Source organism: Phasianus colchicus, chromosome 38, assembly GCF_987193195.1.
Source record: "Phasianus colchicus chromosome 38, bPhaCol1.hap1.1, whole genome shotgun sequence".
Classification (NCBI taxonomy): domain Eukaryota; kingdom Metazoa; phylum Chordata; class Aves; order Galliformes; family Phasianidae; genus Phasianus; species Phasianus colchicus.
This window is the reverse complement of record NC_143473.1, coordinates 1017323-1035386: the sequence shown is the minus strand read 5'-3', so window position 1 is coordinate 1035386 and position 18064 is coordinate 1017323. Positions and strand designations below refer to the sequence as shown.

Genomic DNA, 18064 nt, shown 5'->3' with positions numbered 1-18064 from the left:
CACACTTATGGGGTACGCAAGCTTGTGGGTTTGGGTGCTGGTGGGGGTTGCAAATATGGGGAGGTATGGAGGGGTGGCACTCTTATGGGGTTGCACGCTTATGGGGTCGTACAGAGGGCTTGAATAGCGGGGTTGCACACTTAAGGGGTTGCAGACTTTGGCTTTTCACACTTGTGGGGTTTGCACGCTCATGGGGTTTGCACGCTTGTGGGGTTGGGCGCTGATGGGGTCACAAATCTGGGGTTGCATGGAGGGGTTGCACGCTTATGGGGTCGTACAGAGGGCTTGAATAGTGGGGTTGCACACTTAAGGGGTTGCAGACTTTGGCTTTGCACGCTTGTGGGGTTTGCACACTTGTGGGGTTTGCACACTTGTGGGATTGGGCGCTGATGGGGTCACAAATCTGGGGTTGCATGGAGGGGTTGCACGCTTGTAGGGTTGCAAATGTGGAGTTGTGTGAAGGGTTTGCACGCTTATGGGGCTGCACACTTTGGTTTTGCACTCTTATGGGGTCTGCACTCTTATGGGGTTTGCACACTTATGGGTTGGGTGCTGATGGGGTCGCAAATATGGGGAGGTGTGGAGGGATTGCATGCTCATGGGGTTTGCACGCTCACGGGGTTTTACACGGGGTTTCCACGGGGTGGTGATTGTGAATATGGGGTTGCATGGAGGGGTTGCACACTTATGGGGTTGCAGACCTTGGCTTTGCACACGTATGGGTTTGCACACACTTAAGGGATGGTGGTGATGGGATTTGCACGAGGATTTGACTTATGGGGTCACATTGATGAGATTTGCACGGGGATTTGGCTCACATGGGGTCACAACAATGGGATTTGCACGGGGATTTGTCACACTTATGGGATCGTAATGATGGGATTTGCACGGGGATTTGGCTCATGTGGGGTGACAACGATGGGATTTGCACGGGGATTTGGGTCATGGGGTCACAGTGATGGGATTTGCACGGAGATTTGGCACACATGGGGTCACAACAATGGGATTTGCACAGGGGTTTGTCACATTTATGGGATCATGATGATGGGATTTGCACTGGGATTTGGTTTATGGGGTCACAACGGTGGGATTTGCACTGGGATTTGTCACATGTATGGGATAACAACAATGGGATTTGCACGGGGATTTGGCACGCTTATGGGATTATAATGATGGTATTTGCATGGGGATTTGTCTCATGGGGTCACAACAATGGGATTTGCACGGGGATTTGTCACATGTATGGGATAACAACAATGGGATTTGCACAGGGATTTATCTCATGGGGTTACAACAGTGGGATTTGCACGGGGATTTGTCACACTTACGGGATTATAATGATGGGATTTGCACGGGGATTTGTCTCATGGGGTCACAACATGGGATTTGCACGGGGATTTGGCACACATGGGGTCACAACATGGGATTTGCACGGGGATTTGTCTCATGGGGTCACAACATGGGATTTGCACGGGGATTTGTCTCATGGGGTCACAACATGGGATTTGCACGGGGATTTGGCACACATGGGGTCACAATGATGGGGTTTGCACGGGGATTTGTCACACTTACGGGGCGGTGCTGAGCACCAAGGCGATCCCACCACCCCATGGCCCCCATTTCTCCCCATCCGCAGGCAATGCCGCTCCTGAAGAGACCCCCGAAGGAAGGGGGGGCCGGGGGGGGGGACGAGGAGGACGGGGATCCCTTCGTGTCCCACCCCGAGAGCCGCTACCGCCGTAGGGCCACCCTTGAGCGCCTTGTAGGGCTGACGGCCTTCGGGCGCCCCAAAAGACCCAAAGGGGGAGATGGGGACGGGGAGGGGGACGGGCAGCGGGGTCGGGGCCAGCGGCGTCGCTCGGAGGATTTTGGGGTCCTGCTGAGGTTCCCGGGGAGGAGGAAAGGAAGCGTGGAACCCATCGGGGACAGGACGGGGTGCAAACGCGGGTCGTTGCTGAGGATGGCCCTGGGGACAAAAGGAAGGAGGGACGGAGCCGAGAAGGGGACGGCGGCGGCGGCGGGGGATGGGGATGCGGCCACGGATGGGGACGGGGACGAGGAGGGGAGGAAGAGCGAGGGGAGCAGAAAGGAGCCGCTGTCCGGTGAGTGGGGTGTGGGGTTGGGGACGTTGGGATGGACACTGGGACATGGGGACCTTGGATGGGGTCGTCGGGATGGGATATTGGGTTGGGATGTTGGGACATGGGACATTGGGGTGGACATTGGGTTGGGATATGGGGATATGGGGTCATTGGGTGGGGTCATTGGGATGGACGTTGGGATGGGACATTGGGACATGGGGACGTTGGATGGGGTCTTTGGGATGGGCATTGGGTTGGGATGTTGGGTTCAGGACATTGGGATGGAATGCTGGATTGGGATGTTGGTATGGGGACTTTGGGTTGGGCCATTGGGATGGGATGTTGGGATGTAGGGACATTGGATGGGGTCACTGGGATGGGATCACTGGGATGGGGACATTGGGATGGGGATGCGGCCACGGATGGGGACGGGGACGAGGAGGGGAGGGAGAGCGAGGGGAGCAGAAAGGAGCCGCTGTCCGGTGAGTGGGGTGTGGGGTTGGGGACGTTGGATGGGGTCATCGGGATGGGATATTGGGTTGGGATGTTGGCACATGGGACATTGGGATGGGGACATTGGGTTGGGACGTTGGGATATGGGGTCATTGGATGGGGTCATTGGGATGGACGTTGGGATGGGACATTAGGACATGGGGACGTTGGCTGGGGTCTTTGGGATGAGGACATTGGGATGGGCGTTGGGTTGGGATGTTGGGTTCAGGACATTGGGATGGGATGCTGGATTGGGATGTTGGTATGGGGACTTTGGGTTGGGCCATTGGGATGGGATGTTGGGATGTAGGGACATTGGATGGGGTCACTGGGATGGGGATGCGGCCACGGATGGGGACGGGGACGAGGAGGGGAGGGAGAGCGAGGGGAGCAGAAAGGAGCCGCTGTCTGGTGTGTGGGGTGTGGGGCTGGGGACGTTGGGATGGACACTGGGACATGGGGACGTTGGATGCGGCCATTGGGATGGGACATTGGGTTGGGACATTGGGATATGGGGTCATTGGGATGGACGTGGGAATATGGGGATGTTGGATGGGATCATTGGGATGGGCATTGGGTTGGGACATTGGATGGTATGGGGACATTGGGTTGGGACGTTGGGATATGGGGTCATTGGGTGGGGTCATTGGGATGGACGTTGGGATGGACACTGGGACATGGGGACGTTGGATGGGGTCTTTGGGATGGGCATTGGGTTGGGACATTGGATGGTATGGGGACATTGGGTTGGGACGTTGGGATATGGGGTCATTGGGTGGGGTCATTGGGATGGACGTTGGGATGGACACTGGGACATGGGGACGTTGGATGGGGTCTTTGGGATGGGCATTGGGTTGGGATGTTGGGTTCAGGACATTGGGTTGGGATATTGGGATGGGATGTTGGGATATGGCGATGTTGGGATGGGATTTGGGGACGTTGGATGGGGTCTTTGGGATGGGGACATTGGGATGGGGGTTGGGATGGGACATTGGGATGGGACACTGGGGATGTTGGATGGGGTCATTGGGATGTGCATTGGGTTGGGATGTTGGGTTCAGGACATTGGGGTGGACATTGGGGTGGGATGTTGGATTGGGATGTTGGCATGGGGACTTTGGGACATGGAGACATTGGATGGGGTCTTTGGGATGGGGACATTGGGATGGACATTGGGTTTGGCCATTGGGATGGGATGTTCGAATATGGGGATGTTGGGATGGGACTTGGGGATGTTGGATGGGGTCTTTGGGATTGGGCCGTTGGGATGGGCGTTGGGATGGGATATTGGGTTATAGGGTCATTGGATGGGGTCATTGGGATGGGACATTGGGACATGGAGACATTGGGATGGGTCTCTGAGACATGGGGACATTGGGATGGGGTCATTGGGATGGGATCATTGGGATGGGGCTTTGGGATACGGGATCACTAGGATGGGATCATTGGGATGGGATCGATGGGATGGGGCTTTGGGATGAGACTTTGGGATACGGGATCATTGGGATGAGACTTTGGGATATGGGATCGTTGGGATGGGATCGTTGGGATGGGATCGTTGGGATGGGATTTTGGGATGGGACTTTGGGATGTGGGGACATTGAGATGGGATCATTGGGATGGGATCGCTGGGATGGGATTGTTGGATGGGGCTTTGGGATACGGGATCATTGGGATGAGACTTTGGGATGGGACTTTGGGATGGGACTTTGGGATACAGGATCACTAGGATGGTATCATTGGGATGGGATCAATGGGATGGGGCTTTGGGATGAGACTTTGGGATACGGAATCAGTGGGATGGGATCATTGGGATGGGGCTTTGGGATGGGGCTTTGGGATACGGGATCATTGGGATGAGACTTTGGGATATGGGATCATTAGGATGGGATCGTTGGGATGGGATCGTTGGGATGGGGTCATTGGGATGGGATCATTGGGATGGGATCGTTGGGATGGGACTTTGGGATACAGGATCACTAGGATGGTATCATTGGGATGGGATCGATAGGATGGGGCTTTGGGATGAGACTTTGGGATACGGAATCAGTGGGATGGGATCGTTGGGATGGGGTCATTGGGATGGGGTCGTTGGGATGGGGTCGTTGGGATATGGGATCGTTGGGATGGGGTCGTTGGGATGGGGTCGTTGGGATGGGATCGTTGGGATGGGGTCGTTGGGATGGGGTCGTTGGGATGGGGCTTTGGGATATGGGGACATTGGATGGAATCGTTGGGATGAGATTTTGGGATGGGGCTTTGGGATATGGAATCATTGGGATGGGGCTTTGGGATATGGGATCGTTGGGATGGGGTCGTTGGGATGGGGTCGTTGGGATGGGATCGTTGGGATGGGGTCGTTGGGATGGGATCGTTAGGATGGGATCATTGGGATGGGATCGTTAGGATGGGATCGTTGGGATGGGATCATTAGGATGGGATCGTTAGGATGGGGTTGTTGGGATGGGATCATTGGGATGGGATCGTTGGGATGGGATCGTTGGGATGGGGTCGTTGGGATGGGATCGTTAGGATGGGATCGTTGGGATGGGATCATTGGGATGGGATCGTTGGGATGGGGTTGTTGGGATGGGGTCATTGGGATGGGATCGTTGGGATGGGATCGTTGGGATGGGATCATTGGGATGGGATCGTTGGGATGGGGTTGTTGGGATGGGGTCATTGGGATGGGATCGTTAGGATGGGATCGTTGGGATGGGATCATTGGGATGGGATCGTTGGGATGGGGTTGTTGGGATGGGGTCATTGGGATGGGATCGTTGGGATGGGATCGTTGGGATGGGATCATTGGGATGGGATCGTTGGGATGGGGTTGTTGGGATGGGGTCGTTAGATGGGATCGTTAGGATGGGATCGTTGGGATGGGATCATTGGGATGGGATCGTTGGGATGGGATCGTTGGGATGGGGTCGTTGGGATGGGATCGTTAGGATGGGATCGTTGGGATGGGATCATTGGGATGGGATCGTTGGGATGGGGTTGTTGGGATGGGGTCATTGGGATGGGATCGTTGGGATGGGATCGTTGGGATGGGATCATTGGGATGGGATCGTTGGGATGGGGTTGTTGGGATGGGGTCATTGGGATGGGATCGTTAGGATGGGATCGTTGGGATGGGATCATTGGGATGGGATCGTTGGGATGGGGTTGTTGGGATGGGGTCATTGGGATGGGATCGTTGGGATGGGATCGTTGGGATGGGATCATTGGGATGGGATCGTTGGGATGGGGTTGTTGGGATGGGGTCGTTAGATGGGATCGTTAGGATGGGATCGTTGGGATGGGATCGTTGGGATGGGATCGTTGGGATGGGATCGTTGGGATTCCCCGCAGTGCTGGAGATCCTGGAGCTGATCCAGCGCCGCGACCTGGTGGCGGCCGACGAACAGATCATCGCTTTGGAAGCCGAGTGCTCCGCCATGGCCTCCCTTCCGTCACCACCACCATCATCATCCTCGCCGTCCTCGCCGTCCTGCCGCCAGACCCGCGACGTGGCTCTGCTCTACGACGCCCTTTTGGCGCAGCTTTGGGCCGTGGTGGGAGAATCGGTTCCGTCGGGCCGGCCGTATCCCCTCCTCCGTTCCGTGGTCCGAGTTTTGGAGCAGGAGGAAGCGGCCGATGCCCGGCATCCTTTCGGGATCCCCGGTCGCCCCCGGGGGCTTCGGCGACGTTGGGAGGAGGCGGTGGGGAGGGCGGCCGTGGAAAGGTTGGGGCAGGTGGTGGTGGGGGGTGGGTTGGGACCCAGGTTGGCGGCGTTGGCCGGAAGGGCCGTGGGGGATTTGGGGATGGCCAGGTGCCACGTGGTGCCCGTTTACCCGGCTGGCTACGATGCTTTTGGGGTCTACGCCAAGGGGTATCACCGGGCGTTGGCTCAGCAGTTGGCGGCGTTGGCACAGAGACCGTTGGCGGTGCCGGAGTTGTATCTGCTGCTGGATTGGCACAGCAATACCTACACCAGGTAGGGCTGCGGCCGGCCCCGTGGCAGCGGGGGGCATCCGGGGGATCCCATAGCACCCATCCCAATGGGATACTGGGGACCCCATGGCACCTGGTGCCACCCATGGGATCCTATAGCACCCATCCCGATGGGATACTGGGGACCCCATGGCACCTGGTGCCACCCATGGGATCCTATAGCACCCATCCCAATGGGATACTGGGGACCCCATGGCACCCAGTGCCCCCTATGAGATCCTATAGCACCCATCCCAATGGGATTCTGGGGACCCCATGGCACCTGGTGCCACCCATGGGATCCTATAGCACCCATCCCAATGGGGTGTTGGGGACCCCATGGCACCTGGTGCCACCCATGGGATCCTATAGCACCCATCCCGATGGGGTGTTGGGGACCCCATGGCACCTGGTGCCACCCATGGGATCCCATAGCACCCATCCCAATGGGATACTGGGGACCCCATGGCACCTGGTGCCACCCATGGGATCCCATAGCACCCATCCCAATGGGATACTGGGGACCCCATGGCACCTGGTGCCACCCATGGGATCCCATAGCACCCATCCCAATGGGATACTGGGGACCCCATGGCACCTGGTGCCACCCATGGGATCCTATAGCACCCATCCCAATGGGGTGTTGGAGACCCCATGGCACCTGGTACCACCCATGGGATCCCATAGCACCCATCCCAATGGGATACTGGGGACCCCATGGCAGTGGGGGACATCTGGGTGATCCTATAGCACCCATCCCATTGAGGTGCTGGGGACCCCATGGCAGTGGGGGACACCCATGGGATCCTATAGCACCCATCCCAATAGGATACTGGGGACCCCATGGTGGTTGGGGACACCCATGGGATCCCATAGCACCCATCCCAATAGGATACTGGGGACCCCATGGTGGTTGGGGACACCCATGGGATCCCATAGCACCCATCCCAATGGGATTCTGGGGACCCCATGGCACCTGGTGCCACCCATGGGATCCTATAGCACCCATCCCGATGGGATACTGGGGACCCCATGGCACCTGGTGCCACCCATGGGATCCCATAGCACCCATCCCAATGGGATTCTGGGGACCCCATGGCACCTGGTGCCACCCATGGGATCCTATAGCACCCATCCCGATGGGGTGTTGGGGACCCCATGGCACCTGGTGCCACCCATGGGATCCTATAGCACCCATCCCAATGGGATACTGGGGACCCCATGGCAGTGGGGGACATCTGGGTGATCCTATAGCACCCATCCCATTGAGGTGCTGGGGACCCCATGGCAGTGGGGGACACCCATGGGATCCTATAGCACCCATCCCAATAGGATACTGGGGACCCCATGGTGGTTGGGGACACCCATGGGATCCCATAGCACCCATCCCATTGGGATACTGGGGACCCCATGACAGTGGGGGTCATCTGGGTGATCCTATAGCACCCATCCCAATGGGGTGTTGGGGATCCCATGGCACCCAGTGCCCCCTATGAGATCCTATAGCACCCAACCCAATGGGATACTGGGGACCCCATGGCAGTGGGGGACACCCATGGGATCTTATAGCACCCCTCCCAATGGGATTCTGGGGACCCCATGGCGGTGGGGGACACCTATGGGATCCTATAGCACCCATCCCATTGGGGTGTTGGGGATCCTATGGCACCCAGTGCCCCCTATGAGATCCTATAGCACCCATCCCAATGGGATTCTGGGGACTCCATGGCACCCAGTGCCACCCATGGGATCCTCCTGCCATCCAATGCCCCCTATGGGACCCTATAGCACCCAGTACCTCCCATAGGTCCCTATAGGACCCAGTACCACCCATAGGACCCCCCTAGCACCCGGTGCCTCCCATGGGACTCTGTAGCACCCAATGCCTCCATGTGCCACCCATGGGGCGCCCCTGGCACTCTATGCCCCATATGGGACCCTATAGCACCCAGTACCCCCTGTGGGGCCCCTTTGGCACCCAATGCCCCCTATGGGACCCTATAGCATCCTATGCCCCCTTATGCCACCCATGGGACCCTCCTAGCATCCAATGCCCCCTATGGGACCTTATAGCACCCTATGCCCCCCTATGCCACCCATGGGATGCCCCTGGCACTCTATGCCCCATATGGGACCCTATAGCACCCAGTGCCACCCATAGGACCCTGTAGCACCAAGTGCCACCCATGGGATCCCCCTAGCACCCGTGCCTCCCATGGGACCCTATAGCTCTGTATGCCCCCCTGTGCCACCCATGGGACGTTTCTGGCACCCACTGCCCCCTATGGAGCCCTATAGCATCCTATGCCACCCTATGCCACCCATGGGACCCCCCTTGCACCCAGTGCCCCCTATGGGACCCTATAGCACCCAGTGCCAGCTATAGGACTCTATAGAACCCTATAGCACCCAGTGCCACCCATGGAACCCCCCTAGCACCCAGTGTCCCCTATGGGACCCTATAGCTCCCTATGCCCCCCTTTGCCACCCATGGGACGTTCCTGGCATCCTAAGTCCCCTATGGGACCCCTTGGGCACCCAATGCCCCTTATGGGACCCTATAGTTCCCATGCCCCCCTATGCCACCCATGGGACCCTCCTGGCACCCAGTGCCCCCTATGGGACCCTATAGCTCCCTATGCTCCCCAAAGGACCCTATAGCACCCAGTGCCCCCGATGGGACCCTATAGCATCCTTTGCCCCCCTATGCCAGCCATGGGACCCCCCTGGCACCCAGCTGTCCCTGGGACCCCCCTGGCACCCAGTGCCCCCTATGGGACCCTATAGCTCCCTATGCCCCCTTGTGCCACCCATGGGACGTTCCTGGCATCCTATGCCCCCTATGGGACCCCTTGGGCACCCAATGCCCCCTATGGGACCCTATAGCTCCCTATGCCCCCTTATGCCAGCCATGGGACCCCCCTGGCACCCAGCTGTCCCTGGGACCCCCCTGGCACCCAGTGCCCCCTATGGGACCCTATAGCTCCCTATGCCCCCCATAAGACCCTATAGCACCCAATGCCCCCGATGGGACCCTATAGCTCCCTATGCCCCCCATAAGGCCCTATAGCACCCATTGCCCCCGATGGGACCCTATAGCTCCCTATGCCCCCCTGTGCCACCCATGGGACCCCCCTCGCACCCAGTGCCCCCTATGGGACCCCATAGCACCCAGTGCCTCCCATAAGACCCCATAGCACCCAGTGCCTCCCATAAGACCCCATAGCACCCAGTGCCACCTATAGGACTCTATAGAACCCTATAGCACCCAGTGCCACCCATGGAACCCCCCTAGCACCCAGTGCCCCCTATGGGACCCTATAGCTCCCTATGCCCCCCTGTGCCACCCATGGGACCCCCCTGGCACCCAGCTGTCCCTGTGCCCACAGGGAGGTGTTGGGGCACCCCGAGATCGGGGCGCTGCTGCAGGCGCAGGATTTGGGGCCCCTCCTGCCACCCGAAACCCAGAGGGGCCTCGAGAGGTCCTGCATCGCTGCTGTCAAGGTACGGCATGGGGGGCACCGGGGGGCACCGGGGGGCACCGGGGTGGCACTGGGATGGGGACAAGATGGGTATTGGGGTGGCACTGGGATGGCACTGGGGAGGGACTGGGGGGGGACTGGGATGGGGACAAGATGGGTATTGGGATGGCACATGGTGGGTATTGGGGTGGCACTGGGATGGGCACTGGGGGGACACTGGGGTGGGGACATGATGGGTACTGGGGTGGGGACATGATGGGTACTGGGATGGCACTGGGATGGCACTGGGATGGGGACAAGATGGGTATTGGGGTGGCACTGGGATGAGTATTGGGGTGGCACTGGGATGGCACTGGGGGGGGACTGGGATGGGGACAAGATGGGAATTGGGATGGCACATGGTGGGTATTGGGGTGGCACTGGGATGGCACTGGGGTGGGGACATGATGGGTACTGGGGTGGCACTGGGATGGCACTGGGAGGACATTGGGAAGGCACTGGGGTGGGGACATGATGGGCACTGGGGTGGCACTGGGATTGGCACTGGGATGAGTATTGGGATGGCACTGTGGGGGCACTGGGGTGGCACTGGGATGGGGACAAGATGGGAATTGGTATGGCATATGATGGGTATTGGGGTGGCACTGGGATGGCACTGGGGTGACATTGGGATGACACTGGGGTGGGGACATGATGGGTACTGGGGTGGCACTGGGATGGCACTGGGATGGGGACAAGATGGGTATTGGGGTGGCACTGGGATGAGTATTGGGATGGCACTGGGATGGCACTGGGGGGGGACTGGGAAGGGGACAAGATGGGAATTGGGATGGCACATGGTGGGTATTGGGGTGGCACTGGGATGGCACTGGGGTGGGGACATGATGGGTACTGGGGTGGCACTGGGATGGCACTGGGGGGGACACTGAGGGACACTGGGATTGGCACTGGGATGAGTGTTGGGATGGCACTGGGATGGCACTGGGGTGGCACTGGGAGGACATTGGGAAGGCACTGGGGTGGGGACATGATGGGCACTGGGGTGGCACTGGGATTGGCACTGGGATGAGTACTGGGATGGCACTGTGGGGGCACTGGGGTGGCACTGGGATGGGGACAAGATGGGAATTGGGATGGCATATGATGGGTATTGGGGTGGCACTGGGATGGCACTGGGGTGACATTGGGATGGCACTGGGATGGGGACAAGATGGGTATTGGGGTGGCACTGGGATGAGTATTGGGATGGCACTGGGATGGCACTGGGGGGGGACTGGGAAGGGGACAAGATGGGAATTGGGATGGCACATGGTGGGTATTGGGGTGGCACTGGGATGGCACTGGGGTGGGGACATGATGGGTATTGGGGTGGCACTGGGATGGCACTGGGGGGGACACTGAGGGACACTGGGATTGGCACTGGGATGAGTATTGGGATGGCACTGGGATGGCACTGGGAGGACATTGGGAAGGCACTGGGGTGGGGACATGATGGGCACTGGGGTGGCACTGGGATTGGCACTGGGATGAGTATTGGGATGGCACTGTGGGGGCACTGGGGTGGCACTGGGATGGGGACAAGATGGGAATTGGGATGGCATATGATGGGTATTGGGGTGGCACTGGGGTGGCACTGGGGTGACATTGGGATGACACTGAGGTGGGGACATGACGGGTACTGGGGTGGCACTGGGGTGGCACTGGGGGGGCACTGGGGTGGGGACATGATGGGTATTGGGGTGGCACTGGGATGAGTATTGGGATGGCACTGGGATGGCACTGGGGTGGGGACATGATGGGTACTGGGGTGGCACTGGGATGGCACTGGGGTGATATTGGGATGACACTGGGGTGGGGACATGATGAGTATTGGGGTGGCACTGGGATGGCACTGGGGGAGACACTGGGGGGCACTGGGATTGGCACTGGGATGAGTATTGGGATGGCACTGGGAGGACATTGGGATGGCACTGGGGTGGGGACATGATGGGTATTGGGGTGGCACTGAGGTGGCACTGGGATGGGAACAAGATGGGAATTGGGATGGCACATGGTGGGTATTGGGGTGGCACTGGGATGGCACTGGGGTGGGGACATGATGGGTATTGGGGTGGCACTGGGATGGCACTGGGGGGGACACTGAGGGACACTGGGATTGGCACTGGGATGAGTGTTGGGATGGCACTGGGATGGCACTGGGAGGACATTGGGATGACACTGTGGTGGGGACATGATGGGCACTGGGGTGGCACTGGGGTGGCACTGGGATGGGGACAAGATGGGAATTGGGATGGCACATGGTGGGTATTGGGGTGGCACTGGGATGGCACTGGGGTGGGCATTGGGATGGCACATGGTGGGCACTGTCCCCATTCCTGCTCTCCCCATTGTCCCCAATGTCCCCAGTGTCCCCATTGCCCCCATTGCCCCCATTGCCCCCAATGTCCCCAATGTCCCCAATGTCCCCATTTCCCCCATTGCCCCCAATGCCCCCAATGCCCCCAATGTCCCCATTGCCCCCAATGCCCCCATTTCCCCCATTGCCCCCAATGCCCCCATTGCCCCCAATGCCCCCAATGTCCCCATTGCCCCCATTGCCCCCAATGTCCCCAATGCCCCCATTGCCCCCAATGTCCCCAATGCCCCCAATGCCCCCATTGCCCCCAATGTCCCCAATGCCCCCATTTCCCCCATTGCCCCCAATGCCCCCATTGCCCCCAATGCCCCCAATGCCCCCATTGCCCCCAATGCCCCCAATGTCCCCATTGCCCCCATTGCCCCCAATGTCCCCAATGCCCCCATTGCCCCCAATGTCCCCAATGCCCCCATTTCCCCCATTGCCCCCAATGTCCCCAATGCCCCCATTGCCCCCAATGTCCCCAATGCCCCCAATGCCCCCATTGCCCCCAATGTCCCCAATGCCCCCATTTCCCCCATTGCCCCCAATGCCCCCAATGCCCCCAATGCCCCCATTGCCCCCAATGTCCCCATTGCCCCCATTGTCCCCAATGTCCCCAGGCCAAGGTGGAGCTGGCGGTGGCGCAGGAGCTGCAGCTCAGTGAGGACACGTGGGCAGAGGAGGTGACAGCAGAGGACCTGCAGGGGGGGCTGGCCGCCCGCGTCACCGGGGTACGGCGTCCCCAAGTCCCCATTGTCCCCAAGTCCCCATTGTCCCTATTGATGGCTGTGTCTCCATTGGTGGCTGTGTCCCCATTGTCCCCACTGTCCCCATGGATGGCCGTGTCCCCGTTGTCCTACTGGCCCCATGAATGGCCCCCATTGTCCCCATCGGTGGCCCTGTCCCCATTGGCCCCATTGGCCCCACTGTCCCCATTGGTGGCCCTGTCCCTGTTGTCCCCACTGTCCCCATTGGTGGCCATATTCCCCTTGTCCCCACTGTCCCCAGTGTCCCCATTGATGACTGTGTCTCTGTTGTCCCCATTGTCCCCACTGTCCCCATTGTCCCCACTGTCCCCATTGGTGGCCATATTCCCCTTGTCCCCACTGTCCCCAGTGTCCCCATTGATGACTGTGTCTCTGTTGTCCCCATTGTCCCCACTGTCCCCATTGTCCCCACTGTCCCCATTGATGGCCATGTCCCTGTTGTCCCCATTGTCCCCACTGGCCCCATGGATGGCCCTCACCCCACTGTCCCTGTTGTCCCCATTGTCCCCATTGATGGTCCTCACCCCACTGTCCCTGTTGTCCCCATTGTCCCTGTTGTCCCCATTGTCCCTATTGATGGCCCTCACCCCACTGTCCCCGTTGTCCCCATTGTCACCCAGCTGCTGCGGGCTCACGTGGACCGAGCCCCCCAGATCACCCCCGAATTTGGGATGGAGATGGCCCACAGCCTCCTGGGGGTCTTGGTGGCCTTCTTGCACAGGTGGGCTTGGGGACAGCCTTGGGGACGTGGGGTGACATGGGGACATGGGGGGACGTGGGGGGATGTGGGGGGGGTATTGGGGGGCATGGGGGGATGTGGGGGGGGACATGGGGGGCATGGGGGACATGGGGGGGATATGGGGGGGATATGAGGGGACATGGAGGGGGTATGGGGACTTGGGGGGACGTGGGGGTGACATTGGGGGGGTATGGGGGGACATGGGGACATGGGAGGGGATATTGGGGGGACATGGGAGGGGATATGGGGGGACATGGGGACATGGGAGGACATGGGGGGACAGGGGGGTGACATGGGGGGGACATGGGGGGACATGGGGTGAGCCATGTGAGTGCTGCAGTTTTCAGCGTAAGGTGGAGCGGTTCCTGGAAGCCCCCAGTGAGACCCCCCCTCCCGACGGCGTCACCAGGAGGGCCATCGCCATCGTCAACTGCTGTCCCCCCTTCAGGTGAGGAGGGGGGTGTCCCCATCCCAATGTCCCCATCCCAATGTCCCCATGTCCCAAAGCCCCATCCCAAAACCCCACCCCAATGTCCCCATCCCAATATCCCCATCCCAATGTCCCCCATCCCAATGTCCCCATGTCCCAGCGATCCCATCTCAACAATCCCATCCCAATGTCCCCCATCCTAATGTCCCCATCCCAATGTCCCCATCCCAGTGTCCCCATCCCAATATCCCACCCAATGTCCCCATGTCCCAGCGATCCCATCCCAACGATCCCATCCCAGTGATCCCAGTGTCCCCATGTCCCGTTGTCCCCATCCCAATATCCCACCCCATACTATTGTCCCAATGTCCCGATGTCCCCATCCCAATGATCCCATCCCAACAACCCCAATGTCCCCATCCCAGTGTCCCCATGTCCCAGTGATCCCATTCCCAAACATCCCATCCCAATATCCCACCCCATCCCATTGTCCCCATGTCCCAACGTCCCCATCCCAATGACCCTATCCCAATATTCCATCCCATTGTCCCCATGTCCTGTCCCAATGTCCCCCTGTCCTACTGTCCCCATCCCAACGATCCCATCTTAACGATCCCATCCCAATGTCCCCATCCTAATGCCCCATGTCCCAACGTCCCAATGTCCCCACATCCCCATCCCATTGTCCCCATCCCAATGTCCCCATCCCAATATCCCACCCCATGTCCCCATCCCAATGTCCCCCTGTCCTACTGTCCCCCTGTCCTACTGTCCCCATCCCAACAATCCCATCCCAATATCCTATTCCATGTCCCCATCCCAATGTCCCCATGTCCCAATATCCCCATCCCAACAATCCCATCCCAATGTCCCCCTGTCCTAGTGTCCCCATCCCAATGATCCCATCCCAATGATCCCAGTGTCCCCCGTCCCAATGTCCCCATCCCAATGTCCCCCTGTCCTAGTGTCCCCATCCTAATGATCCCCATGTCCCGATATCTCATCCCAATATCTCATCCCGATATCCCATCCCAATAACCCATCCCAATGTCCCCATCCCAATATCCCACCCCGTGTCCCCATCCTAATGTCCCCATGTCCCAGTGTCCCCATGTCCCAGTGTCTCCAATCCCACCCATCCCAACGATCCCATCCCAACGTCCCCCTGTCCTAGTGTCCCCATCCCAATGTCCCCATCCCAACGATCCCATCCCAATGTCCCCACATCCCATCCCAATGTCCCCACATCCCATCCCAATGTCCGTCCCCATGTCCCAATGTCCCCATCCCACCCATCCCAACGTCCCCATGTCCCGATGTCCCCATCCCAACGATCCCATCCCAATGTCCCCATCCCAATGTCCCCATCCCAATATCACATCCCAATATCACATCCCAACGATCCCATCCCAATGTCCCCACATCCCATCCCAACGTCCGTCCCCACGTCTCAGTGTCCCCATCCCACCCATCCCAACGTCCCCATATCCCAGTGTCCCCATCCCAACAATCCCACCCCAACCTCCCCAACCATTTTGGGGTCCCCCCCCCACACCTCCCACCCCACTGTAGGGCCTTCGCTGAGCGCTTGGCCCAATTTGGGCACCCCGAAAGCGAAGACCCCCGACGCCAAACCCACGCAGCTCTGGACAAAGTGACCCGGCTCTGCAACCACGTCCTGACCCAGCACCTCTTTGAGGACCTCAAGGTGACGTTTTGGGGTGGGGTTGGGGGGCACCTGTGGGGTCCTGGGGGCACCCGTAGGGTCCCAGGTCCCAGTGGTTGGGTCCCAGTGCCCCACATTGGGTTCTGAGTTGGATCCCATGGTCCCAGTGCCCCCCATTGGGTTCTGAGTTGGATCCCATGGTTCCAGTGCCCCCCATTGGGTTCTGAGTTGGATCCCATGGTCCCAGTGCCCCCCATTGGGTTCTGAGTTGAATCCCAAGGTTCCAGTTCTAATTTATTGGGTTCTGAGTTGGATCCTATGGTCCCAGTGCCCCACATTGGGTTCTGATCTGGATCCCATAATCCCTATTCCCATTTATGGGGTTCTGATGGATCCCGTGGTTCCAGTTCCAATTTATTGGGTTCTGAGTTGGATCCCATGGTCCCAGTGCCCCCCATTGGGTTCTGAGTTGGATCCTGTGGTTCCAGTTCCAATTTATTGGGTTCTGAGTTGGATCCTATGGTCCCAGTGCCCCACATTGGGTTCTGAGTTGGATCCCAAGGTTCCAGTTCCAATTTATTGGGTTCTGAGTTGGATCCTATGGTCCCAGTGCCCCACATTGGGTTCTGAGTTGGATCCTGTGGTTCCAGTTCCAATTTATTGGGCTCTGAGTTGGATCCCATGATCCCAGTGCCCCCCATTGGGTTCTGAGTTGGATCCCGTGCTTCCAGTTCCAATTTATTGGGTTCTGAGTTGGATCCCATGATCCCAGTGCCCCACATTGGGTTCTGATCTGGATCCCATAATCCCTATTCCCATTTATGGGGTTCTGATGGATCCCGTGGTTCCAGTTCCAATTTATTGGGTTCTGAGTTGGATCCTATGGTCCCAGTGCCCCACATTGGGTTCTGAGTTGGATCCCAAGGTTCCAGTTCCAATTTATTGGGTTCTGAGTTGGATCCCATGGTCCCAGTGCCCCACATTGGGTTCTGAGTTGGATCTTGTGGTTCCAGTTCTAATTTATTAGGGTCTGACCTGGATCCCGTGGTCCCAGTGCCCCCCATTGGGTTCTGAGTTGGATCCCGTGGTTCCAGTTCCAATTTATGGGGTTCTCAGTTGGATCCCATGGTCCCAGTGCCTCCCATTCGGTTCTGAGATCCAAATCCCACGGTCCCAATTCCCATTTATGGGGTTCTGAACTGGATCCCATGGTCTCAATTCCCATTTATTGGGTTTTGAGCTGGATCTCATGGTCCCAATTCCCATTTATGGCGTTCTGACCTGGATCCCTTGATCCCAGTGCTCACTTATGGGGTTCTGATCTGGATCCCATGATCCCAGTCCCCCCCCATTGAGTTCTGAGATCCGAATCCCGTGGTCCCAATTCCCATTTATGGGGTTCTGACCTGGATCCCGTGGTCCCATCTCCGATTTATGGGGTTCTGAGGTGGATCCCTTGATCCCAATCCCCATCTGTTACGTATCCCAAGCTCCCAGTCCCCACTTCCAGCATTCTGAGCCCTCGTTATCCCAATTCCCACCCTATGGGGTCTGACGCCCCCCGCCCCCCTCACCCCACAGCCCTACTTCAGCAAGCTGATGAAGAGGAAATGGCTGACGAGCTCGGATGCCTTCGATGCCATCGTGATGAACATCACCAGCTTCAGCCAGAAGCTGCGCCCGCTGCACCCCGAGCCCTACCAGGTGGGTGCCACGGCCCTACAGCCCAGCTGCGGGGTCCTGAGCAGGACCCCATGGCCCCAGTTCCCATTTATGGGGTCCTGAGATGGACCCCATGGCCCCAATTCCCATTTATGGGGTTCTGAGAAGGACCCCGTGGCCCCAGTTCCCATTTATTGGGTTCTGAGGTGGATCCCATGACCCCAGTGCCACCCATTGGGTTCTAGGATGGATCCCATGGACCCAGTGCCCATTTATGGGGTTCTGACTGGATCCCATGGTCCCGATTCCCATTTATGGGGTTCTGAGATGGATCTCATGGTCCCTATTCCCATTTATTGGGTTCTGAGGTGG

At 58.8% G+C, this 18064-nt stretch overlaps 1 protein-coding gene across 3 annotated transcripts in view; it reads left to right on the top strand.

Moving 5' to 3' along the window:
- Nucleotides 1-18064, top strand: part of EXOC3L2 (exocyst complex component 3 like 2) — a 30430-nt gene that overhangs the window by 501 nt on the left and 11865 nt on the right. Inside the window, exons 2-9 of one of the 3 annotated variants that reach the window (XM_090129905.1) lie at nucleotides 1637-2102; nucleotides 5928-6552; nucleotides 9938-10052; nucleotides 13049-13159; nucleotides 13816-13916; nucleotides 14275-14382; nucleotides 15937-16072; nucleotides 17612-17734. In XM_090129905.1, coding sequence (XP_089986031.1) covers nucleotides 1640-2102; nucleotides 5928-6552; nucleotides 9938-10052; nucleotides 13049-13159; nucleotides 13816-13916; nucleotides 14275-14382; nucleotides 15937-16072; nucleotides 17612-17734 — 1782 coding nt within the window. In that variant the 5' untranslated portion in view covers nucleotides 1637-1639. The other 2 variants (XM_090129906.1, XM_090129907.1) reach the window with 2 other exon arrangements.